Source organism: Rhinolophus sinicus, chromosome 3 (assembly GCF_057876585.1).
Source record: "Rhinolophus sinicus isolate RSI-liver-muscle chromosome 3, RSI-T2T, whole genome shotgun sequence".
NCBI lineage: Eukaryota > Metazoa > Chordata > Mammalia > Chiroptera > Rhinolophidae > Rhinolophus > Rhinolophus sinicus.
Genome location: NC_142503.1, coordinates 140,445,585 through 140,473,546, shown reverse-complemented (window position 1 = coordinate 140,473,546; position 27,962 = coordinate 140,445,585). Strand labels below are relative to the sequence as shown.

At 38.3% G+C, this 27,962-nt stretch overlaps 2 protein-coding genes across 4 annotated transcripts in view; one reads left to right on the top strand and one right to left on the bottom strand.

Moving 5' to 3' along the window:
- Window positions 1–27,962, bottom strand: part of CTDSPL2 (CTD small phosphatase like 2) — an 88,166-nt gene that overhangs the window by 53,451 nt on the left and 6,753 nt on the right. For all 3 annotated transcript variants that reach the window (XM_019725319.3, XM_019725320.3, XM_074327825.2), the window contains exon 2: window positions 239–448. In XM_019725319.3, the coding sequence (XP_019580878.1) occupies window positions 239–424 (186 nt within the window). In that variant the 5' untranslated portion in view covers window positions 425–448. The remainder of the gene's footprint in view (window positions 1–238; window positions 449–27,962) is intronic.
- On the top strand, window positions 5,267–5,609 carry LOC148758660 (thymosin beta-4, Y-chromosomal-like). The gene has a single exon (XM_088797184.1). The coding sequence runs from the start codon at window positions 5,326–5,328 to the stop codon at window positions 5,512–5,514; it is 189 nt and encodes a 62-aa protein (XP_088653310.1). The 5' UTR covers window positions 5,267–5,325; the 3' UTR covers window positions 5,515–5,609.

Here is a 27,962-nt window from a genome sequence, read left to right as displayed (position 1 = left end):
TCTTTTGTTATCGGTATATATTGAGTATTACAATTAATACAGTTTCTTCGTTTCTTAAAACGCATATACATTTTTTTGGCACCCTCTGTAGTTTGCATGTTAATACACTTAAATAACACCAAATGGAGACACATGCCTTTAAAGTGGGTTCTAGCAATATCAGAATTCTTGTCTTTACAAGCTTATAAAAACCCTAAACTTCAATTTTAATTATATAAGTAAAAGGTAAAACCATTACCTTGGGTGTGCTTCCTTTAATGAACTTTTTAATTGAGGACAACAAGCCGGTTTCATTCTTCGGTGGTTTTTCTCCTCCTGAAGGCAGGCTATCATCAACCTCTGAATATTTCCTCTTTGCTCTGGCAGTGCGTTGTGTTTGGATTTGATTTGATTGCTGAGAAGCTTTCCGTGTTCTCAGCCTCATCTTTTATGGGTGCCACATGTAAAACTATACAGGAAAAATAAAAAGGGTTATTTATTAAAATTAAACCTAGCATACCCATATTTCCCCAGCTTATATAATAAAAATATCTTCATTAAAAAGAAGTCCAGGGCCGTCCTGGTAGCTCAGGCAGTTGGAGCTCCATGCTCCTAACTCCGAAGGCTGCCAGTTCGATTCCCACATGGGCCAGTGGGCTCTCAACCACAACGTTGCCAGTTCGATTCCTTGACTCCCACAAGGAATGGTGGGCTACACCCGCTGCAACTAAGATTGAACACGGCACCTTGAGCTGAGCTGCCGCTGAGCTCCCGGATGGCTCAGTTGGTTGGAGTGCGTCCTCTCTACCACAAGGTTGCCAGTTCGACTCCCACAAGGGATGGAGAGCTGAGCCTCCTGCAACTAGCAACGGCAACTGGACCTGGAGCTGAGCTGCGCCCTCCACAACTAAGACTGAAAGGACAACTTGAAGCTGAACGGCACCCTCCACAACTAAGATTGAAAGGACAACAACTTGACTTGGTAAAACCCCTGGAAGTATACACTGTTCCCCAATAAAGTCCGGTTCCCCTTCCCCAATAAAATCTTTAAAAAACAAAAAACAAAAAGAAGTCGTGATCTCTAAGAGATTGAAATGAGAAACTAACATTTTAAGTGAAAGGCACTGTGCTTCGAAACTCGTAGTATATACATCATCCCAAATAACCTTCCCAACAACTTCTGAAATACATATTCTATGATCAGACACTAAAGAGTGTGCATGTTCTTTCCACAACACTATGCTGCCTCTATCTATGCCGACATTATCATTCATTTAATCATTCATTCAACAAGTATTTATTGAGCAGTGACCACATTCAAGGCACTGGGCAGCTAGTAAATAGTAAACAAAACAGGGCAAGTTTTCTGCCCTCTGAAGCACAATCACAATGTAGTAGAAAAAACCCTCAGTCAATAAATGAATTAATTCTATGAGCACAATTCCTGTAACTAATAATCATATAAGTGTAACAAGAGAAGTTGGATCATTTTGTGGGATTCGATCTTACCACACATAATGATACTTTAAAAAATGAATTCATAGCAGAAAGGAAACATAAGGCAATCTCCTTGAATGCTCTCATTTTACAGATGAGAAAAACAGTGGCTGGTAAAACTGTCCCAAGACTTAAAGGTAGTTAAGAACACACCCTGAATTAGAATCTGTGAAACAGAACACAAAACTACTAAACTAAGAATTAAGAGATGTGAATTCTAATCCTACCTCAATCATAGTTAAGCTGTAGTCACAACAGTGTTTTTTCACCTGCATAAAGAATATATTCATCTTACCATCTTGAGGCTCAAAATGAAAAGGAATTACAATAAAGCTCACAACAGTAATGTATTCACAGAAAGTCTAACTCCACTTAAGCACTCTAAACTCCTCAAGGTGTAGCAAAGTCCTGACAAAGGTTAGGGTCTTCCCCAACCAATGAGGAAGCTTAAGAAGTTATGTCTTTACTAATTCAACATAACTGAACTCACAGAAAGACAGTTAGAAACCTTTAAAAAACTATACAGAAACTTTATACTATTCTACTACACAGTAACTGCTTTTACAACAAAAAACCAAAAACCCCAAAATCAAGGGATTCACTAGGAGTTCCAAATATCTTTCCAAGTAATTACTTTTTCCCTATCACCAAATGGTGGTGTTTTAAGTTGCTATCCCCAAATAATATAAATATTGCCTTTTCTCCTGAAGAGTCACTGTTAACTTCTAAAGAAAGTTATTTTTAATCAATTTCTGTGAGGTGTTTTTTGTTCCAGTTTTTTCAAAAATACCTAAGGGTGAACCTACCTTAAACTCAGAATCATTAAATTTTTATACAAATTAGAAAATGTTATAAAACAATATATTGATGTAAAGTAGGTCTTAAAAGACTAAAGGTGTATAGGTAGCCCAGTCTTATGAGGTTCAGCTCATGAAAATTTAAACACTTATTTACCAGAATGGTAATAAAAGGATGAAAATTATAATCTCTACCCACGAGAATCAAAAAGTCTAGGAGGTAAATATATATACACGGTCTGACAATAAAGTTCGCGAACTTGTTTTAATGCTGTTGCTAACCTTTTTTGATATCAGAGGGATTAGTCATTATGAATTTGTACCAACTGGACAAACACTTAACCTAGTTTACTATTCAGAAGTGCTGAAAAGGCTGCGTGAAAAAGTTGGATGACCTGAACTTTTCGCCAACAACTCATGGCTCTTGCATCACAACCATGCACCAGCTCACACGGCATTGTCTGTGAGGGAGTTTTTAGCCAGTAAACAAATAGCTGTATTGGAACACCCTCCCCAGTCACCTGATGTGGCCCCCAATGACTTCTTTCTTTACCCGAAGATGAAAGAAATACTGAAAGGAAGACATTTTGATGACATTCAGGACATCACGAGTAATACAATGACAGCTCTTATAGTCATTCCAGAAAAGAGTTCCAAAATTGCTTTCAAGGGTGGACTAGATGCTGGCGTCGGTGCATAGCTTCCCAAGGGGTGTACTTCAAAGGTGACCATAGTGATATTCAGCAATGAGGTGTGTAGCATTTTTTCTAGGATGAGCTCGTACATATCACAGTTTATACATAAAATGTACATATCCTTTCAGACCTTGTACATATCACAGTTTATACATAAAATGCTAGAGCACTGCATGTTGAGAGTAAAGAAGGTTCTGGTAAAGCTTAGAAGAAAAGTCCTCTGAACTAAAAAATAACCAATGGATTTTCACTGGAAAGCAAGAGAAGAACATTTATAAAAGGAAGCTGAAATGTAGAGGGCGTTTGTCTGAACATTTCAATAGTGAGTTATAGAAAGGTGTTATGTAATAGGTCTGAAAGGGCTAAAGCAGTCAAGCCCTCATGAACTTTCAAAACTGACCATTCATGCGACAGATGAAGAAACCACATACTTTTCAATCTCACATGGAATGTTCACCACGACAGACTACGTGGTGAGCAGTAAAACAAGTCTCGGTAAGTTTCAAGATTAAAATCTTACCAAGTAATAAAAACAAAACAAAAACAACTCTTTAAGAGCACCAAATGCTTCGAAATTTAAAAATATAAATAAATGTTGAGTCAAAAAAGAAATCACAAGATGAACACAAAATATTTTTAATTGAAAAATAACAAAAACAGAGCATATAAAAATTTCTAGGATGAATAAGCAGCACTTAGAGGGAAATTATAAACATATATGCACTCAACAACAGAGTCCCAAAATATGTGAAGTAAAAACTGTCAAACTAAAGAAAAAAATCGGCAATTCAACAATAGTTGGAAACTTCACTGCCTTACTTTCAATAACAGATAGAACAACTACACAAAAGATGAACATAGAAATAGAAGATTTGAACAATTCTTGAGACCTACGAAACATATGTAGGGCGCTCCATCCAACAACAACTGAATACATATTCTTAGTTTACACATGGAACATTCTCCAGGAGAGACTACATGTTAGGACACAAAGCAAGTCTCAATAAATTTTAAAGGATTGAAATCATACAAGTATAAGGTCTCCAAACATATTGGAACAAAATTAGAAGTCACAAGGAAGAAAAATGTGAGAAATTAACAAATATGCAGAAATTAAACAAACTCCTAAATAACTACTGTGTCAACGAAGAAATCACAATGGGAATCAGAAAACACTTCAAGATGAACGAAAAAACACAACATACCAAAACTTATGGGATGCCCCAAAAGCAAGTTGCTCAGTTGCTCAGAGGGCAACTGAATGGCTGTAGATGCTTATATTAAAAAAAGAAGACCTGAAATTGATAACAAAACCTTCCACTTTAAGAAATTAGAAAGAGAAAAGCAAACTACATCTAAAGAAAGCAGAAGGAAGGAAATAGTAAGAGCAGAAATAAGTCAAATAGATAATTTAAAAAAAAGAAAAATCAATGAAACCAAAAAAGCTGGTTCTTTGAAAAGATCAATAAAATTGACAAAGCTTTAGTTACACTAGCCAAAAAAAAAGAAGAGTCAGCCTACTAAAATCAGGAATGAAAGGGACACTAATACCAACCTTAAAGAAAGAAAAAAGATTATGAGGGAATACTATGAACATCTATATATACACCAACATATTAGATAACCTAGATAAAATGGACAAATTTCTAGAAAGATACAACTAAAATGGACTCAAGAAAAAAACAGAAAATCTGAAAGGTTCATAACAACTAAAGATTGAATTAGCAATTAAAAAAAAAAAACTTTCTACAATGAAAACCAAGGACCAGGTGACTTCACTGAAGAATTTTACCAAATGTTTAAAGAAAAATTAACACCAATCCTTCTCAAACTCTTCCAAAACACCGAGGAACACCTCCCAACTCAATTCATGAGGCCAGCATTACCCTAACACTGGCAGAAAAGAAAACTACAGGATAATATTTTTTAAGAACATAGATGTACATAAACAGCCTCAACAAAATACTAGCAAACTAAATCCAGCAGCTTAATGAAAGGATTATATACTAGGACCCAGTGGGATTTACCCCAGGAATGCAAGGGTGCTTTTATTTATTTATTTTTTTACATCTACAGAATACTTTATTCAGCAACAGCAGCCTACACATTCTTCTCAAGATCACGTGGAACATTCACCAAGGTAGATCACATTCTGGGCCACAAAACCAAACTTAACAAATTTAAAAGAACAGAAATCACACAGTGTCTCTTCTCAGACCACAGTGGAATCAAGCCAGAAATCAATTACAAGCAAGGGTGGTTTAACATATGAAAATCAATCAATATAGACTCCACGACCACCACTAAGCTGATCGAACACACTTGTTCACACGCCTCACCCTGCTTCCTCTGCAACCATGTCTGACAAACCCAATGTGGCCGAGATGGAGAAATTCGGTAAGTCAAAATTGAAAATGACAGAAACACGAGAGAAAAATCCACTGTCTTCAAGAACAATTGAACAGAAGTTGGCGAATCATAATGAGGCACGCACTGCCAATATGCACTGTACATTCTACAAGCATTGCCTTCTTTACTTCTTTTAGCTATTTAACTTTGTAAGATGCAAAGAGGTTGGATCAAGTTTAAATGACTGTGCTGCCCTTTTTCACATCAAAGAACTAAGGACAATGAAGGCCACACCCGCCTCTCACATCTGCCTGTCTGGGAAGGAAAAGAACTTACATGTTGGTGAAGATAGACGCTGGGCGAAATCTAGAGTAAAAACCAAGCTGGTCCAAGGGGTCCTGCTGGTTGTAAGATGAAGTTTAATCAGTGTCATTTTTTGTTGTTGTTGTTCAAATGATTTTAATTATTGGAATGTGCAATTTTTTAAATATGCAAATAAAGTTTTAAAACCTGGGGGGGAAAAAAATCAACCTAATACACCATATTAGAAAAAGAGAAAAAAAATCTACATAATCATTTCAATTGATGCATAAAAAGCATTTGACCCAAACCCAAGACACCCTTTCATAATAAAAACACTCAACAAACCAGGAAAAGAAGGGACCTTCTTCAACCTGAAAAAAGCTATCTATGAAAAAGCCACAACTAAAATCATATTTCACAGTGAAAAACTAAATGCTTTTCTCCTAAGATCAAAAATTAGACAAGAGGGCAGCCAGTTGGCTCAGTCAGTTACAGCACAGTGTACATAACACCAAGGTCGCTGGTTCGACTCCCACATGGTCCAGGGAGCTGCACCCTCCATGACTAGATTGAAAACAACGACTTGATTTGGAGCTGATGGGTCCTGGAAAAACACACTGTTCCTCAATATCCCCCCCGCCCCAGTTCTGTTCACATTTTACTGGAGGTTCTAGCCAGGCAATTAGTCATGAAAAAGCAATCCATGTTAGAAAGGAAAAAGTAAAAACTCTCTTTGAAGATAAAAGCGAAAACTGGATAAACTAGGCTTCATAAAAATAAAAATTTTCTGTTCACCAAGACACCAGTAAGAACATTAAACGGCAGGCAACAAACTGAGAATATTCACAAAACATATCTTGCAAAGTATATATATGCAAAGACTATATAAAGAAATCCTAAAACACAAAGAAGACAAACCAGCCATTAGAAAAAAATGGGCAAAAGATTTGAGAGGCCACTTCATAAAAGCTAGATGATTAGCCACAGGCATATGAAATGACACTCAACATTATGCACCACCAGATGTACAAGTTCTGCTGGTGGGAATGTAAGGTTTTTGGTAAAAGTTTACCAATTTCTAATAAACAACACCTATCCCTTTGATCCAGTAAGTTCACTTCTAAGTTTTTATCCAAGAGAAATGCAAACATTTCTACAACATACTTTTACAAAAATGTTCCAGACAACTTTATTTACAGTAGCCGCAAACTGGAAACAATGGAAGTGCACAGTGATAGACGAATATTGTGGTGTTTTCACACAGTGGAATAATCATCAGACACAAAACAACAATTACTAATATCATCAACATCATCAACAACATGACAGAATCTCACAGACATTATGCTGAGCAATGGCAGACACAAGAGTATATATTTGATGATACCATTAAAAAGAAATTCTATCAGAGACAAAAATAATCTACAGAGAAAAATATCAGAAGTTGCCTTGGGGAAAGGAAATGTCCTATACTGTGATAGGGGTGTGGATCTATTTGTCCGAATTTACAGCTAAGATCTATGTGTTTCAAAGTATGTACATTTTGCCTAAATAAACACCTGTAAAAAGTTCTTATGAACAATAACGACCAACAAGGTAGGAGGAAGTTGGGAGTGGGTGGGAGTATAGATCCCACAAGAAAGAAATGTTAGTAACTATTGAAACTGAGTGATGGTTATATGGGGCTTAATACCATTGTTTACTTTGTGGGTATATTTGATATTTTCCATTAAAAAAATAACAACAGCAACAACAAAAAACCCTGACTACCAGAGATACTGACAGGGTTTCAACACTGAAAAGAAAATGCCAAATAAAGTCAAAATAGAGTAGGACAGGATCAAATGAGAAAAGCAAAGAGAAATGTTTACAAAAAGATGAGAAGAGGAACATAAACTAAGCAATCTGAGAGAGCAATTCTCCATATTTTTGAACACTTTAAAAAAACCACAAAAAGCTCCATTTAAGTAAAAAACTATCTTGAATCAAACCTCCTAAAGTTCAGGAAAACAAACTTCATATTAAGAAGTAACAAAAATTAGATCAGAGCCCATATAGTTACAAGAAAGAAAAAGAGTAGACTAAAACCCCTAACTTCCTACACACAATAAAATTACAAAAGACAGGTCCACAAAAACAGATCACAACTATAAACTACATTTCCAAGCAAGCTTAAAGACACTAATACAACAATAAATTTAACCAAGGTTTGGGGCATAAAGGGTGAATAAAGTGGTAGGTAGAACTCAGAAAAAAAATTTTAAAGCAAAGAAAAAAATCATTTCAGAAATGAAGACTAAAAGAGAGAACAAAGAAGTAAATGAACACAACAGGTAGAGAAAGAAGGAATATCTCTCAACATTACAAAAAAGGATGAAAGAGAAACTGATAAATATTAGAGATAAAGATCATACTCAGGCCAGCCCAGTGGCTCAGGTGGTTGGAGCACCATGCTCCTCATGGCAAGGTCGCCAGTTCGATTACCACATGGGCCAGTGAGCTGCGCCCTCTACAGCTACGATTGTGAACAATGGCTCTCCCTGGAGCTGGGCTGCAGTGAGCAGCCATGGGCTACTTTCACGTGTGCTTCCAGGAACGCCGGCAAGAGCACAACCGGTGACTGACTGCCTCAGCCGGGGTGGGGGGAAGCGCAAGGCTCATAACACCAGCATGGACCAGGGAGCTGTGTCCTACATAACTAGACTGAGAAACAACAGCTTGAACCAGAGTGGGGGGCGGGGAGCAGAAAAATGGGACACACACAAAAAAAGATCAGATTCAAAAGTAAACATGAAAACCTTCCAGAAATAGAAAATGTTTAAAATCATATATTGAAAGACAGACCTGAGAATAGCAACCCAGAATGACCAATTCCAAGACATAGTCTAGTATGAATTACTAGAATTTTAATTATTGAACTTTAAGGAGGGAAAAATCATTTTGCCAGATGTAAGCAAACTTTTTCTTACAGAACCAGACAGCAAATATTTTAGTCTTGCAGACCGTAAGGTGAAAGTTATATGAAATTCAAATATCAGTGTTCAGAGCTATGTTCCTTGGTTTCCATATTGTCTATTGCACTGTATAGCAAAAGCTACCAAAGAGAATATGTAAATGAATGGGCATGTCTATGTACAATAAAATTGTGTTTACAAACAGAGGCAATCAACCCATGGACAGTAATTTGCAGACCCCTTATCTAGGTAGGCACTAAATAACTTTAAAATGGAGAGAAAAAAATACACTACTCTAAATTTTTCAATAGCAACACTTTGTGCCAGAAGAAAAATGGAGTAACCTATTTAAAATAAAATAATCAAGGAAATAACATATAAACCAAGAATTTTATATCCAAAAAAATAACTTAGAAGAATACCGACCACAAACTGTTATCAGTATGCAAGAACTCAGGGAATATTGTGCTTATGGAGCCCTTTCAAAAAAATCTGATAGAGCACTTCATAAAACCAAACTGACTACAGATACTGCACAAGAACTGATGGTAAGCACGAAGCATAGAACATGTAGTTATTCGTACAACTAGGATAAAATAAAGGCTAAAAGAGACAGAGCATTGTATGAAAGGGCTACATTCTCTGACAATGTATAGACTCAACTATTTAAAAGTGAGGGAAGAATGGGGAGAGCACAGCAAAAGAAGTGTTTATAAGGCTTCAGTAATCATACAAATATGAAGTTGCTGGAATTGCCATTGAGACTTGTGAGGTAAATGTTACTTAGATTTCTAATTTAAGCTGTCATCCACTAGGGCCTTGGGAACCAAGACACAGTATGGAACACAAGACAGATATAAAATGGAGGAAGAGATAAAAACCCTGGAATTCTGACTATGGCCAAGTTAAGAGGGCAACAAATCCTATCCACAAAAAGCCACCACACAGTTGGACAAAATGACAAAAAACATTTCAGCACTCTGGAAATCAACCAAAAGCGTACAACAATCTGAGAATGCTTACAAAACTGCTCAACTCAGGGTAAGAACATTGGAGTCTGTGCCATTGTCTGGAGCTGCTCCACTCCCCCATCTTCCTCCCTGCAAGCTCAGATGATTTGGCAAGCTGAGAGGACTGGCAGATTTGAGGTCACCATAAAAAGAGACTCACATGATTCAGAGCAGTTGGGTAATGACCACATTCAGTGCTGTCATCAGTATAAGTGACAATTCTGGTGTGTAGGATAATTTCTGTGGCAAGTGAAGTTAGGAGGGCCAACAGCTCTACTAGCTTGACATTGCAGGGGTTGCTGGGACAACCATATTGCTGGCTGAGGCAGTACACATGCACAGAAGAGACTAAAGAGGGTCCAAGCTATGTACATACTCTTGACCAATCATGCAGCTACACATATGAACACAGGAGATATGAAATGGATCAGTAGAAAATAAGACCTGGGACAAACTTGGAAAAGGCCTGAACTTGGAATGTGCACTCCACACAGAACCACAGGCAGAGGGAGAAGAAGCCTTACTGTGCAAGATGTTTGGGCACAATATGTGTCCAATCATTAGGTGAACCACAGAACTATGCAGACACAGCGGTGTGCCCTAGTAGCCAAGCTTAAAAATTAAAACAAGAATTTAAAAAAAAAAAGTGGCTGCACACTGCAGGGAGACAAAATTCATAGATTTTGCCTGTGGAAGTTAACTAAACAAATAACAACTTCCAGAGGGAAAAATTCTGAATCCAGAGTGGCTACAATATCTTATCTAAAATGGCCAGTTTTCAACAAAAAATTAGGAGACACACAAAGAAACAGAAAAATATGCAATGAATATGTATTAGATGCCAGGCTTACAACAACTCAAGAAGAAACATAGGTAAGTATTCCGCCTACATAAGACAAAATTCACTCTTGCCCTTACAAGTTTGAGAAATTCTCTATTTCAGGTGGACATATTGAGCCTTTTCTCTGATGATAAAATATACATTGTCAGAAAACTTTAAAAGCACAGAAATATATGAAAAAACTCACATAATTCCTAAACCTAGAAATAACTGAAATGTGGGTATATGTTATACTATTTGTTTAAATATGTATAAATACCGGGGGTGCCAAAAAAAAGGTACACAAGTGGATACTTTGGTCAACATTGCTCAAGCCATAGTTCACCATAATCAGAATGCAGAAGTCAAACATGACTTCTATTCAACTTTCGTTGTCAGTATATATTATTACAATTTTAATAGTTTTTTTCTTTCTTAAAATGTGTATACATTTTTTTGGCACCCTCTGTGTTTTAATCAATATTCAGAATTATACTCCATGCAGAATGGTATGACCTGTTTTTTCCCATCTTATACTATAAACTCCATAACCAATGTTGTTTATCTGAAAACATAATTTTTTAATTAGTTTCAGATAATACAAAAACATAATGACTAGACATTTACACCCCTCACAAAGTGATAACCCCAACAAGTCTAATACCCATCTGACAAGTGCATAGCTATCATACCATTGACTATATTCCCTATGCCATATTTTACATCCCATGATTTTATATATATCTTCACCTATAAGTACAGATATAGATATAAATATAAAATGAGGTATGACAGTTAAGTTTGTAAACTAGTTGCAACAATGTTGCTAACCTTTTTTGATATGAGGGGTTATAAATTTGTGCCAACTGGACAAACAGTTAATCAAGTAAACTATCTGGAAGTACTGAAAAGGCTGTGTGAAAAAGTTAAACGACCTAAACTTTTCTCCAATTCATGGCTCTTGCATCACGACAATGCACCAGCTCACAAGGCACTATCTGTGAGGGAGTTTTTAGCCAGTAAACAAATAACTGTACTGGAACACCCTCCCCACTCACCTGATCTGACCCCCAATGACTCCTTTCTTTACCTGAAGATAAAGAAAATATCGAAAGGAAGACATTTTGATGACATTCAGGACATCAAGGGTAATACGATGACAGCTCTGATGGCCATTCCAGAAAGAGTTCCAAAAGTGCTTTCAAGGGTGGACTAGGTGCTGGCGTTGGTGCATAGGCTTCCCAAGGGCAGTATTTCAAAGGTGTACTCCAATGAGGTATGCAGCACTTTTTCTAGGATGAGTTCATGAACTTAATTGTCTGACCACATACATATACATATACATGCACACATACATATATTAAAAACACATATTTCAAAGTTATAGTTGACATTCAATATTATTTTATATTAGTTTCAGGTATACAGTGCAGTGGTTAGGCATTTACATAATCTATAAAGTAAGTGATTCCCCCCGATAAATCCAATACCCATCTTATACCCTACATAGTCTTTACATTATTGACTATATTCCCCATACTGTATTTCACATCCCTACGGCTATTTAATAACTACCAACTTGTACTTTCTGATCCCTTCACCTTTCTCACCCATCCTCCAGTCCCCCTCCCATGTAGCAACCATCAGTTTGTTCTCTGTATCTATGAGTCTAGTTGTTGTTTGTTCGCTTATTTTGTTCTTTAGATTCCACATATAAATGAAATCATATGGTATTTATCTTTCTCAGTTTGACGTATTTCACTAAACACAACATCCTCTATGTCCTTCCATGTTGTTGCAAATGATAAGATTTCATCCTTTCTTATGGCAGAGTGATACTCCATTGTATAAATGTATCACAATTTCTTTACCCAATGAGCCACTGATGGGCATTGGGATTGTTTCCATATCCTGGCTACTGTGAATAGTGTTGCCTTACAGCTGCCAAACCGTCTGGTCCCCACACCTTCCCCATGACATCACAAGGAAGTGTCTCAGAAAGCTGAGACCCGATGGAATAATATCGGTAAAGCTTCCTTGCGGGAGTGTCCCGGAAAGCTGGGAACTGATAGAATAATATCAGTTAGCCTCTCTTATCTGATGGCTTCAGTACAGTGATTCTGTCCCCTGGGGTTATAGTGTGTGTGAAGGCACAGTATGTGTTGGAGCACAATGGGAGCTTTCGGGAAGAACAGCCAGTCAGCCACGTGACTCGTAGACCATGGAAAAATCAAATTTTATTTCCTTGTATGTTTACTAATAAAAGCCATGAGTTGGCCCGATTCGGGGCTCAGTCCTTGAGACTTGAGTCCCTCGGCCCCGCTTGCACTCTATTCTTGTCTATTGTCTTTCTTAACCTTGTGCCGCCCTTCTCGCTTCCCACTGCTTTTGTTGTGCTGGACGCGACAGAATAGCACTGCAGTAAACACACGGGTGTACATTTTTTTGAATTAGCATTTTGGATTTCTTTGGATAAACACCCAGGAGTGCAAATGCTGGGTTATAAGGTAGTTCTATTTTTAATTTTTTGAGGAACCTCCATACTGTTTTCCATAGTGGCTGCACCAGTTTGCAATCCCCCTAACAGTGCATAAGGGTTCCCTTTTCTCCACATTCTCGTCAACACTTGTTTATGACAGGCTTTCTAACTAGAGTGAGGTGGTATCTCATTATGATTTTTATTTGCATTTCTGATTAGTGACATTGAGCACCTTTTCATATGTATATTAACCATCTGCATGTCCTCTTTGGAGACATATCTATTCAGGTCTTCTGCCCATTTTTTGATTTTTTTTTTTGGTGTTGAGATGTATGAGTTTGTTATAAATTTTGGATATTAACTCCTTATCAGATGTACCATTGGTAAATATCTTCTCCCATTCAGTAGGATGTCTGTTTTGTTGATGGTTTCATTTGCTGAGAAAAAACTTTTTAGTTTGATATAGTCCAGTATGTTTATTTTTTCTTTTTGTTTCCCTTGCCTGAGAAGATACACCAGTAAAAATATTACTAAAGGCAATGTCTGAGAGTACTTCCTATATTTTCTTCTAGGAGTTTTATGGTTTCGGGTCTTACATTTAAGTCTTTAATCTACTTTGAGTTTATCGTATATGGCAAAAGAAGGTAGTCCAGTTTCATTTTTTTGGCATGTATCTGTCTAGTTTTCCCAGCACCATTTATTAAATAGACTGTCTTTACCTCCTTATAAATTCTTCCTTCCTTTGTCATAGATTAAATGACCATATAGGCATGTATTTATTTCTGAGCTCTCTATTCTGTTCCATTGATAGATGTGTCTGTTTTTATGCCAATACCATGCTGTTTTGATTACTATAGCCTTGTAGTACAATTTGATAGCAGGTAGCATGGTACTTCCAGTTTTGTTCTTTCACAGGATTGCCGTGGCTATTTAGGGTCTTTCATAGTTCGATATAAATTTTAGGATTATTTGTCCTAGTTCTCTGAAAAATGCCATTTGTATTTTGATAGGGATTGCACTGAACCTATAGACTGCTTTGGGTAGGACAGACATTTTAACTATAGTATTCTTCCTATCCATATACCTGAGTATGGTATATGCTTCCATTTATTTGTATCTTCTTCTTCTTTTTTTACGGTTTTATTGGGGAAGAGGAACAGGACTTTATTGGGGAACAGTGTGTACTTCCAGGCCTTTTTTTTCCCCCCAAGTCAAGTTGTTGTCCTTTCAATCTTAGTTGTGGAGGGTGCCGTTCAGCTTCAAGTTGTTGTCCTTTCAGTCTTAGTTGTGGAGGGCGCAGCTCAGCTCCAGGTCCAGCTGCCGTTTTCCAGTTGCAGGGGGCACAGCCCACCATCCCTTGAGGGACTCAAGTGATTGAACTGGCAACCTTGTGGTTGAGAGCCCACTGGCCCATGTGTAAATCGAACCAGCAGCCTTCAGAGTCAGGAGCATGGAGCTCTAACCGCCTGAGCCACCAGGCTGGCCCCCTATTTGTATTTTCTTTAACTTCTCTTTTCAGTGTTGTGTAATTAGCCTTTTACTTCCTTGGCTAAATTTATTCCTAAGTATTTTTATTTTCAATGCAATTGTAAATGGGATTGTTTTCTTAATTTCTCTTTCTGATAGTTCATTATCGGTGTATAAAAATGCAACTGATTTCTGAATATTAATTTTGTATCCTGCTACTTTATATAGTATCATGCCATCTACAAATCATGACAATTTTACTTCTTCCTTTCCCATTTGAATGCCTTTTCCTTTTCTTGTCTGATTGCTGTGGCTGGAACTTCCAGTACTATGATGAATAAAAGTGGTGAAAGTGGGCATCCTTTTCTTGTTCCTGATCTTAAGTAGAATGTTTTTAGCTTTTCCCCACTGAGTATATTAGGTGTGGCTTTGTCATATATGACCTTTATTATGTTGTATATGTTGCCTCTATTCCCACTTTTTGAGTCATCATAAATGGATGCTAGATTTTGTCAAATGCATTTTCTGCATCTATTGATATCACCATATGACTTTTCATTTTGTTTATGTGGTGTATCACATTAGTTGACTTGTGGATATTGAACCAACCTTGCATACCAGGAATGAATCCCACTTGATAGTGGTGTATGATCTTTTAAATGTATTGCTGAATTCATTTTGCTAATATTTTGTTGAGGATTTTTACATCAGTGTTCATTAGGGATATCGGCCTACATACATATGTATTTTTGGTAATGTCTTCGTCTAAGTTTTGGAATCAGAGTAATGGTGACCTCATAAAATAAGCTTGGCAGCCTTGCTCTTCTTGGATTGCTTTGGAATAATTTGAGAATAGGTATAAGTTCTTTTTTGAATGTTTGGTGGTAAAATTCAGCTGTGAAGCCATTTGGTCCAGGACTTTGTTTGGAGCTTGCAGATTACTGATTCAATTTCATTGGTAATAATCAGTCTGTTAAGATTTTCTCTTTCTTCTTCATTCAGCCGTGAAAGATTATATGCTTCTAGGAATTTATCAATTTCTTCCAGATTGTCCAATATGTTGGTGTATAGTTACTTGTAGTATTTTCTTAAAATTTTTTGTATTTCTGTGGTGCCAGTAGTCACTTCTCCTCTTTCACTTATGATTTTGAGTCTTGTCTCTTTTTTTTTTCTTGAGGAGTCTGGTTAAAGGTTTGTCAATTTTTACTTTCAAAAAAAAAATAAAAACAGCTCTTGGTTTCATCGATCTTTTATATTGTTGTTTTTTCAGTTTTTAGTTCATTTATTTTTACTCTGATCTTTATTACTTACTTCCCTATACTCACTTTCGGCTTTGTTTGCTGTTCATTTCCAGTTCCCTAAGGTGTGAAGTTAAGCTGTTTGAGTTTTTTTTTTTTCTGTTTCTCTAGGTGGGCCTGCATTACTATAAATTTCCCTCTTAGGATTGCTTTTGCTGTGTCCCATAGATTAGGGTTGTCATGTTTTCATTTTCGTTTATCTCAAGGTATCTTTTGATTTCTTCGTTGATCATATTGTTGACCCACTCATTATTTAGTAGTACGTTTAGTCTCCATGTATTTTTCAGTTTTTTTCTTGTAATTAATTTCTAGTTTCATACCACTCTGTTCAGAAAAGTTGCCTAATGTGATTTCAATCTTCTTCAATTTATTGAGACTTGTTTTGTGGCCTGACATGTGGTCTATGTTTGAAAACGTTTGAAGTGCACTTGAAAAGAATGTACCATATTTTGCCATTTATAATGTGCACTTTTTTGCCCAAATTTGTGAGGGAAAAATAAGGATGCACATTATACATGGGTAGTACTAGTTCTCTATCTAATTGTTTTTAATTCTTTTATTTATGCTTGAGTCAAAAGTGTAACTCTAGAAATCAATAAGGATATCTGTATGCAAAATAATACCCTGGAATACAGTATCAGTTTTGTTGAACTTATGACAAATTTGCAACGATGAAGAGTTCTTGGCCTTCTATGACACAGAAATATTGTAAATATGTTACCAGTACATAAAATTTCTTGTGCCTTGTATCTGTTCTTGTGTTTTATAATTAATTAATTTTTACATAAAATTGTTGTACCATGTTAAAAAAATAAATGCTAAAATTCCTTCATAATACAAAAAAGTACCTAACTGTAAACAAATAAAAATTTGACTTAAAAAGTTAAAATTAAAGTTTTCCCCTGAAACTTTGGGCCAAAATGTGGGTGTGCGTTATATACGAAGCACATTATATATGGCAAAATATAGTAAATCCTCCTCCTTCCTATCTTAGTCCATGTAATAAAAGGTTTTTATTTTTGTATTCTGTAAAAAAAAAATAAAAAATAAAAATCAGCTGATAGTCTTATGGAAGCTCCCTTGTAAGTAACCAGTTGTCTTTCTCTTGATGCTTTTAGTATTCTCTGTCTTTAATCTTTGCCATTTTAATTAGGATGTGTCGTGGTGTGGGCCTGTTTGGGTTCATCTTGTTTGAGACTCTTTGTGCTTCCTGGGCTTGTATGTCTATTTCCTTCACCAGGTTAGGGAAGTTTTCAGTCATTATTTCTTCAAATAGGTTTTTTTTTTTTTTTTTTAAAGATTTTATTGGGGAAGGGGAACAGGATTTTATTGGGGAACACTGTGTATTTTTCCAGGATTTTTTCCAAGTTGTTGTCCTTTCAGTCTTAGTTGTGGAGGGCGCAGCTCAGCTCCAGGTCCAGTTGCCGTTGCTAGTTGCAGGGGGAGCAGTCCACCATCCCTTGCGGGAGTCGAACCAGCAACCTTGTGGTTGAGAGGATAAGCTCCAACCAAATGAGCCATGCAGCTCAGCTCAAGGTGCCGTGCTCAATCATTAGTTGCACGGGGCGCAGCCCACCATCCCTTGCGGGAAATCGAACCTGGCAACCTTGTGGTTGAGAGCCCACTGGCCCATGTGGAAATCGAACCGGCAGCCTTTGGAGTTAGGAGCATGGAGCTCCAACCACCTGAGCCACCGGGCCGGCCCCACAAACAGGTTCTTGATCCCTTGCTTCTATTCTTCTCCTGGCACTCCTATGATGAGTATGTTGTTAGGCTTGATGTTGTCCCTCAGGTCCCTTACACTATCTTTGGTTTTTAAAATTCTTTTTTATTGTTGTTCTGATTGCATGTTTTCAGTTACCTTGTCTTCTAAATCGCTGATTTATCTTTTAAATCGCTGATTTGATCCTGTTTCATCTAATCTGCTGTTCATTCCTTCTAGTATATTCTTCATTTCAGTTATCGTATTTTTTATTTCTGACTGGTTCTTTTTTATGGTTTCTATGTTCTTCTTTATGCTTGCTATCTCTTCGTTGAAATTCTCACTAAGTTCCTTAAGCATTCTTATAACCAGTGTTTTAAACTCTGTCTCTGGTAGGTTGGTTGCCTGCATTTCATTTATTTTTATTTCTGGAGGTTTCTCTTGTTCTTTTATTTGGGACATGTTTCTTTGTTTCCCCATTCTGGCTCCCTCTCTGTTTGCTTCTATGTATTGTATTAGGTAGATCTCCTATGTCTCTCACTCTTTCCTGGAGTGGTCTTAGGTAGTGTGTCCTGTGTAGTCCAATGGTCCTCCCTGATCTCCTGTGCGTGTGTTCCAGGAGTGCCCCTGGGGTGTGTTCTGTGTGTTCTCCTGCAATAATCGAGCCTTGATTGCTTTTGGCATGTCAGTGGGTGGGACTGACTCCCAGGCTGACTGTGAGGACTGGCTATGCCCACAGTATATGAGCTGCTGTGTGGGGGCTGACCCCTTAGAGGAGGATTTGCCCCCACGGGCTCCTGTGTCTGTTGAGACCTCCTTTTGAGTATGTTGCTTGTGGGGCTAACCAGGTACTGCTCTGGTATGGTCTGAAGCTGGCCTGTGGGTGTGTTGTTTCTGGTGTCTCTTGGGAGGGGCTCTCATGCAGGCCAATTTCAGCCTTAGCTGTTACTGGGCTTCAGCTACCTGACAGGAACCACAAAGCGATACGTGGTTGGCTACTGCCTGTGATGAACCTGGAGGCATATGGGGGTGGCCTCACCGAGAACCGAGGCTGGCTGCCACCAGTGTTGGGACTGAGATAACTTAGCAAAAGGCCCAAGGCCCCCTCAGCCTATTGCCACCCACCAGCTGCCAGTAAGACTCAGCTGTTGAACGAGCCTCCTTAGGTACGTGGGCTGGGCAGGTTGGCAGTGTTGAGAGTTCCCTCGGTGACGGAGCACTAGCTGGACGGGGCAGAGTCCCACGGAGTCACGAGATGTGGCCAGTGGTTTTTACAAAGTTAATGCACATTCAGTTCTTGCACCAGTACCTGGCCTGTGATTTCACACAGTGCCCTGCGAGCACCACTGCCAGCCACCGCTCACCTCGTGGCAGTGCCTGGCCTGTGATCACTTCACGAAACACCCTTAGAACACCGGAGCCAGTCACCACTTGCCTCGAACTTGCAGATCCACTAGAGCTGCCCAAGAGTGGCTGCAGCGCAGGTTTTGGGTCACTGTCCACCACCAAAAGCTCCACGGGCTGTCGCTGGCCTTCCGCTGCTATAAAAGGCTTCTGTGGCTTGTGGGGCAAGGCTGGCCACCCAGACACAAAGAGTGCTCCTCTAGGTGGGCAAGGTGGGGTGGGTTCCAGGGAGCTAAGGGGTGTGGTCAGTGGTTTCTACAAAGTCAGTGCAATCCTGTACCAATGCCAGGCCCGCGACCACCCCACAAAAATGCCGCAAGAACACTGTGGCCAGCCACTGTCACCCTTAGGCCCTCAAGTCCCCGAGAGCTGCCCAAGAGAAGCTGCAGTGCAGTTCTTGGGTCACCACCTCCCAACAGACATTTCCTAGGCTGACGCAGGCCATCTGTCACTGCAAAAAAGGCTTCCACACACAGCCTCTGGGGGAGGGACCAGCCGCCCAGTGTCAAGAGTGTCCCGAGCAATGCAGTACCACCTGTGCAAGGGGCAGGGACCCAGAGCGTCACCAAGGCTGTGCCCATACGCAGATTCCATCAGACCAATGCAGTCCCAGACTTGGTTCTTTGGGGGAGGGCTCAACACAGAAATGACGGAGCCCTCCTTCAGGCTACACGTGTCAGGCTCTACACAGACAATAATGGCTAGTGTCCCTCCAGCCCTCACTTCGAAGCCATAAAACTGAGTCTTTCCCCACATGTCTCTGGGCCTCTTGAGTTGCTGCCCCTCAACCAGAGACCAGGTGAGTGCTTGCAAGCAAGTCTGTGTGCAGGCTCTAAGAGGGTATCTGGGTTTCCAAGTGCCTTCCATGTCACTGGGACAGACAGACAGAGTCCTCACTGATTCTCACAGCCAGAGGGTATGGGAATTCCTCTTCCCGGCATATGACCCCTGGGCTGTGGAGCCCAGTGTGGGGCCAGGACCCCTCCCTCTTCAGGGGGGACTTCCGCCACCAAAGTCTCCCTCCCAGTGTCCAATCACTTTCTTTGGGTTTGGGGTCAGCCAGTTTTGCATCTGCACCCCTCCTACCAGTCTCGATGTGGCCCCTTCTTTATATCATTAGTGATAGGAGTTCTGTTCAGCTAGTCTTCAGATAATTCTTGAGGTTGATTGTTCTATAATTTCTTTGTGACTTTAGTGTGATCCTGGGATGCAGTAGGCATAGTGTTTACCTAATCCGCCATCTTGGACCATTTCTAGGTTTCCTGAGTCTCCCTGAATCCTGCCTACCTTCACATAGTGGCCTGTGACCACCTCGCACAGCACCCTGAGAATACCACTGCCAGCCACTGCTTGACTTGTGGCAGTGCCTGGCCTGTGACAGAGACTGTGTCAGAGCCACAAAGGACTGTTAACAGCTACTGAGAACTTAATTTTTAAAGGCCACATAATATTCCAATATATAGATAAATGTTCTGTAATTTATGCAATAACTGACCTATTGAAAATTAAATTGCTCATAATTACTAACATCACAGCAAATGTAATAACTTTCTACATAAATTTCAGTCTACGTTTCTGATTCTTTCCTTAAGATAGTTTCTTACAAGTGAATTAATTAGGTCAAAGGTTATTAACATTTTGCAGTACCTCTAGAAATACTAAAAAACTGCTTTTTGGAAAGATGGTTTCAACCAGCAGGATACAAAGAGTGCTTGCTTATGTAGCTGAATCTTGCACATCAGAATTTATTTTTAATTTTTAAATTGTTTGCTAATTGAATGTAAGAATTATTTTAAATTGTAATAACTAGTAGAACTAAATATGTTAATTATATTTATAGGCTAGCCCTAGTTCCCATTTTGTTAAGTGCCTGTGCATGCCCTTTTCTCAATCTTTTCTAAAAATATAAAATCCTAAAGTTGAAAAAGACTAGTTCAGCCTTCCCAACCAAAGCAGAAATCTCTCAGGTAGTAGTCCTATCTAAAGGTAACCTAGAATCTGCTTGAATGCTTAAGGAGATATGAAGTTCATTACTTCAAAATGCAAATATTTTAAAATGTTGAAAGAGCTCTAACCAAAAAAACCTTTTAAACAGAACTGAATAAAACCTGCAAATACGTACTGACAATTTTCTTAAGAAAAAAAGAATTTTGAAGAAGAATTTAACTCTAGCAAACTGGTTAAGCATAATTTTCCTTGTTTTAAACCCAAAATTAAAAAAATTTTCATTTTAATAGAGACAGATTTTATATAACTTTTTTAGTTTACCAATTATGGCTTAATTTAGAAGAGTTTAGATATTTGCATATTTCTGCCCAACTCCCCAAAATAATGGGATTATATTTAATGCCTTAATAATCTGCATTTCCAAGGATCTCAAAAAAATATTTGCTAAATTTAATCTCTTGGCATTTCCTGTAAATTGCTAAAATCCTAAAATAAAGGTTTAATTTAAATGTCTATGCTTACCTGAACACTGAAACATAAACCAAGTACACTATTAAATCACTGTATAAAATGTATTGTGTCAACTTCAGAAAACCAACTCTCAACCTATTCTTTTAAAAAACAAAGTACCTATTTTAACTGCATTCATCTGAACACAGAAAAGGTTAGTGATATATAACCAACAGCTGTTCTTTATTAACTGCTACGTGCAAGGCACTATCCTAAGAGCTTTTACAGATGGTACCTAACTTACGATGGTGTGAAAGTGATAAGCATTCAGTAGAAACCGTACTTCAAATTTTGAATTTTCAGTTTCCTGGGCTAGCAATATGCAGCAATAGCAGCCAGCCACAGCTCCCAGTCAGCTATGCAATCACAAGGGTAAACAACCAATATATTTATAACCATCCTGTACCCATACAACCACTGGTTTCACTCTCAGTACAGTATTCAATAAATCACATGAGATATTCGACACTTTATTATAAAATAGGCTTTGTGTAAGATGATTTTTCCCAACTGTAGGCTAATGTTCTGAGCACGTTTAAGGTAGGTAAGCTATGATGTTCAGTAGATTAGTTGTATTAAATGAATTTTCGCTTACGATATTTTCAACTTATGATGGGTTTGTTGGAACCCAACCCCACTGTAAATCAAGGAAAATCTGAAATATATTATTTCACTCAGTCAGTATTTTCAACATAAAACAGTGTCCATTATTTCCATTTTATGACTGAGAAAAATGAGGTGGAGAAAATGGCAGTATTTTAAGTAACAATTTGCAGACATCATCAATAAAAAAACCAGAAACGTAAAAAAATATTTATCACCAAAAAAAAATCTTACTAATTAAAAGTTGCCAAAAATTCTAATTTCTCAGTTCCCTCTAAAGTTTATTTTTCACTTCTGCTCTTTTTCTAAATAGTCATTCACAATTGATTTTCCTGAAGACTTCTGACTATGCAATGCCTTAAAACAGGGTCAATCTGCAAACAGACGTGTTTATTAATTGGCAGTTGGGAGCTCAAAACCAAACTTCTCACAGAAAAAAATGTTATAAACGGGGTGGGGGTAGAGTTCTAAGTCAGCTCCTATAGCATATTTTTACCTATTATATAACTGAAAACCTTAGAATCTAAACTTTACACAATGTAAAACACTATATATTCTGTACCTCAACACCAGGCCTTTTAAAACTATAGATCTCTAGTGCTGGGAAAACTGGGATATCCAAAAGTCAAAAAAAAAAAAAGTCGGACCCTTACCTTACACCGTAGGCAAAAATGAACTCAAAACGGATGAAAGACCTTAAGAGCTAAAACTATAAAACTCAGAAGAAAACGGGGAAATCTCTTGACATTGGATTTGGCAATGATTCTTGGATATGACGCCAAAAGCACAGGCAACAAAAGAAAATAAAAAGATATACTGGACTATAGCAAAATTAAAAACTTTTGTACACCAAGACACTATCAACAGAGTGAAAAGGCAACCTATGACATGAGAAAAAATATGTATAAATAATATAGCTCATAAGAGGTTAATATCCTGAATGTATTTTTTAAAATTCCTACAACTCAACAACAAAAACAACATGTCAAAAAATGGGCAAAAGTCTTGAACAGACATTTCTTTAAAGAAAATATACAAATGGTAAATGAGCACATGAAAAAATGCTAAACATCACTAATCATTAAGGAAATGTAAATCAAAATCACGAGATTCCTCTTCACACCCACTTGGAGGTCTATTATTTAAAAAAAACAAAAAAACAGAAGCATGTCAGGGAGGATGTGTAGAAATTGGAACCCTTGTGCATAGCTGATGGGAATGCAAAATGGTGCAGCCACTGTGGAAAATATTATGGCAGTTTCTCACAAAATTAAACATAGAACTATCACATGATCTATCAATTCTAGTTCTACGTATATATTCCAAAGAACTGAAAGAGGGACTCGAACAGATATTTGTATAACCATATTCACAGCAGCATTATTCACAGCTGCCAAAAGGTAGAATCAGAAGTGTCTATCGACAGATGAATGGATAAACAAAATGTGGTATATACATAAGATGGCATATTATTCAGCCGGGTGGCTCAGGTGGTTGGAGCGCCGTGCTCCTAACGCCCAAAGTCGCCAGTTAAGAGTCCCACATGGGCCAATGAGCTGCGCCCTCTACAGCTAAGACTGTGAACAACAGCTCTCCCTGGAGCTGGGCTGCTGTGAGCTGGCGGAAGTTGGCATGGGCTGCTGTGTGCTGCCATGAGCAGCCGTCAGCTGCTATGAGCTGCCGTGTGAGGCCTACCGATGGGGGGGGTGAGGGGGAGCACCAGGCTCATAATACCAGCAGGGCCAGGGAGCTGCATCCTACACAACTAGACTGAGAAACAACAGCTTGAACTGGAGTGGGCGTGGGGAGGGGGCGAGGCGGAAGAAGGTGGGGGAAGAAAGGAAATTCTGCAAAATGCTACAATGTTAATGAACCTTGAGGACATTATGCTGGCTAAGTAAAATAAGTCAGTCATGAAAGGACAACTATTGTATGATTTCCCTTATATAAGGTAACTAGAGTAGTCCAATTCAGAGACAAAGTAGAATAGTGGTTGTCAGAGCCTAGGAGAAGGAGGCAAAAAAGCAGGTTATTGTTTAATAGATACGGAGTTTCAGTTTGGGAAGATGAAAAAGTTCTGGCAGTGTAGAGAGTGGTAATGGCTGCACAAGATGAATATACTTAACACCACTGAACCAAACATTTAAAAATGACTGAAATTAATTTCACTATCTGTATTTGACCACAACAACAAAAAATGTAGATCTCCATCCTTTTTTCCAAGCTACTAAAGAGAGTGCAAGATAAAGTTTTCTAATAGGGTGAGTAACAGGGTCTCTGGAATGAGAAAACAAAATCCCTTATTCCCCAACCCTTTTAAAATAAACCACAATGAAAAGGGAAAGGATAGAATGGGGAATGAAGTATATGAAAGGGGACCAAGTAAAAATTGCCCTCCTATTCTGCCTTTTAAATATTTAGTTCTTATAAGAAATGACAAAATAAACTGCAAAAAAAAAAGGATTATAAAGTAATAAAAGTCAGTTATATAAAGTACAGAAATATTTCATATAAATGCTGGATTAAAAAGCTCCGTATATACCTGGCTTTTCTGGGCCATTTCATAACAGGAAATGGACTGGAAGGATAAGCAGGGTTGGGAGAAAGAGACGTTCTAGGAAAAGACAACAAAAACTGTAGGAGACACTGAACACAACATAGTTAGAGGAAAACCAGTGTTTAGGGAAGAGAAAAAAAGCAAACTAGGACCAGTTGGGGAATTATTCTTTTTTTCTTTTTTTACTATCAATTTAGCCATTGTGAATGCTTTCCTTTAGTCTAAATCAAAGAAAGCAAGGGAATTTATCCCAAGGAACCTGAGGTCAAAGAAGTCACGGAATTACAAACTATGGCTCCAGAAAAGAGAGCTTCTCTGACTAACTGGAGTTTTGCCTAAAGATCACTTTATTGAATTCTGCCCACACAACAGAAAGCTAGAAAAAAATGCCTAACAACAACTTGGATAAACTACAAAACTAAACTTCTCTTCAATCCATCAGACAGCTGAGAACTTAAGGCAACCAAATAAAGATCCAAGACAAGCCCTTCCTATGGGAGAAAGGATATAAGCACTGGCTCACCTGTGGCAGAGCAAGTGAAGAGACAGTGGTGCCATAAAAGCAGATAAAAGAATTCATTTAAAATTGTTAATAAACACCTAAAGGTAAAGTGGGCTAGCAGAAGCATGTGGTTCCGGGAACTACAGACACGACAGGACTCCAAATCTATTTGTAGGACCTTCACCCCAGACCTCCCCCAGCACTCACAATATGGGAACATGAGACTGGAGAGTCCTCCTCTATGGTGCTAGGCTGCAAGGGGGAGCAGGCTCTATTATGGGGAGGGGGGGATTCAAAGCCCCAATCAGATCATTCTCCCCTTAAGGAACAAAAACTTTAAGGCTGGGGGAGGGGCAGCAAGTACAGACACCCCCAGGGCACAAGTGAAGACATCATTAAGAATGGGGGTACAGCAGAAGGCCCTTACCACTAGGGAAAGGGCAGGAAATAATCTTGGGCCCAGGATCTTATACCAATGCCCTTAGAGATCTCCTACCACTGAGGCAGGCTCAGGAAACTCTTCCAAACGAAACCAGAAAAAGACACAAGGCCTGCTTTGGCACAGAGGGCCAAGATCACCGCGATGCCTCACTCCCGATGCCCACACACAGGGCCACCCCAAGACTGGGGCTGGACAGGACAACAGAGACGCTGCTGACTCTACCACCAGCTGTCAAGCTCTGATGACACAACCACCATCTACCACTGGGAGAGGGTCAGGAGCATCTAGATTCCACAGAGGCACAGGCACACAGAGAAAGACAAAAACTGAGTCAACAGGAAAACCAAGGAATACTTCCCCATACTTCAAACTTTTAGCCTAAGCACAAAGTCACACTAGAGAAATCTGAAGCCACTTAAGGTATTCTTTGCAACAACAAAATCTTTACTCCAAAAAAGCTTTACTCCAGCCCCTACACTAAAAGTCCAAATATACAATTTTCCAGGTATAAATACTATGTACTCAGTCTTTACTGCCCTATTCATGACATCCAAGATTCAATAAAACACGGCAAGATTCACAAAAAAAGAAAATACAACCCCTGTTAAGAGACAAATCATTCAACAGAACCAAAAATCAATGAGATTTAAAAACAAAAAATGAAACCAAAAGGTGACTTTTTTAAAAAGCTCCGTAAATTGAAAAACCTCTATCTAGCAAAATAGATTTACAAAAAGGAACAAGACACAAATTACCATGTCAGGAATGGAAACATGAACATCACTACACCTCCTACAAACATTAAAAGAAAAATAATGGAACAAACAACTTGACACCCATATATTCGATACTTTAGATAAAATGATCAAATTCCTCAAAAAATATAAAACACCAAAGCTCAAGAATAGATAACCTGATCATCACTATATCATTTTTCAAAATGAAACTATAGAAGAAGCCTCCAACATAGTAAACACCAGGCCCAAATGGCTTCACTGGAGAATCCTACCAAACATCTTTAAAAATAACAAAACACAAATCGACAAACTCTTCTAGAAAACAGAAACGAAGGGAGCACTTCCCAACTCATTTTATAAGGTCAGCAGTATCCTGATACCAAAACCAAAGACAATAAATATTAATTGGCCCAAGGAGAGATCAGAAATTGCCTACAGAACATCTGCAAAAACCTAATTCTATCACCCAAACTTAATATATAAAGGGAAGCGTTTTAAACATGTATATACAGCCTCATCTTGGTAATCCTACTATTTATGTTAGAATTTCACACATCCTCTAGGTTCTTAAGAGCTCCATTACTAGTTAAGTTCTTTTCTCAGTAATAATAGACCAAAACAAGTAAAGAATAAGATATTAGTACACTAGGGAAATAAACCTACTAATGAATGAAAATGATACAATTTAAGTAGATTACATCACAAAACAAACATAGCATTTTAAAGCCTAAGAACTTATAACAATGGGGAGAAAGAGTATATAACGAAAAACATTTCCACTTTTTCAACATTTGAACCAGATCTCATTTCAGGAATAGAAAAAGCTGATTGCTCAGCAATTTAAAACTAGGCAATGAAGTTTGCTTTCTATTTACGTGCAGCCCAGTTAAAAGGATTGGTAGAAGGGGGGAATAAGAGCCTCTTCCAAATGTTCATTTCAAATTACAACAAATCTGCTAGCTCCTCTCCCACCTCTACATTTCAGACTCACATCCAACAGCCTTTGCAACATTTTCACCTGGCACCTCAAATTCAACTTACCCAAACTGAATTTCACTTTTCCCATCCTACTATCCCCAAACCTGCTTTTCTTACTGTATTTTTCCCACTACTATGTTCTTGATTTCAAATACCATCATCTACCTAATCAATCAAGCCAGCAACCATCCCAAACATCCTAGTCATTCTTCCTCTCCCTTCCGCCCTACAGTCAATCACCAAATCCTGATAATTTTACCTGTGAAATATTTCTGTCTTGTCCCCTTTAAATCTCATCCTCTGTACTCCACAAATCTGCCTGTGCCTTCCTATCAACTCCCTTCAAAATAAAGACTGAACTATGGCATTATACATAAAATCCCACAAGAGCTACCTCTCAGTCTTTTTTCACTGCTATTTGCTGTCTCGTTCTTTGCACTCCAGTAAAAAGTTTCCTGCCCAAACTGTGCAGTATCATGCTTCTGCTTTTCTCTTTACCTCAAACATTCTTTCAACTAATTCTTATCCTCATCATTTAAAGCTCAGCCCAGGTATCACGCTCCCCAATAGTTAAGTAACCACTTCCATTTCCACATCCTCAAGCCTGTGTAGACCTGTGATTATCTCTATCTTAGCTCTTAACAAGTCACACTGAAATAATCTGTCTTTAATGGCACTCGACTGTAAGAGTCTTGAAGGCAAAGATGGTATCTGTAATTCCAGTGACCTGGCACACAAGATAATTCAATCTTTGTTGAACTGAACATCCTTTTTCTCATTTCCCTCAGAGACCAGAGGATGAGAGAGAGAGAGAGAGAGAGAGAGAGAGAGAGAGAGAGAGAGAGAGAGAGAAAGGAAGGCTCACTGAAACATAAAACAATCCTCACAGTAGTAATCAATTCTTGCTCACAAAAAAGAGCCTATAAATAAAA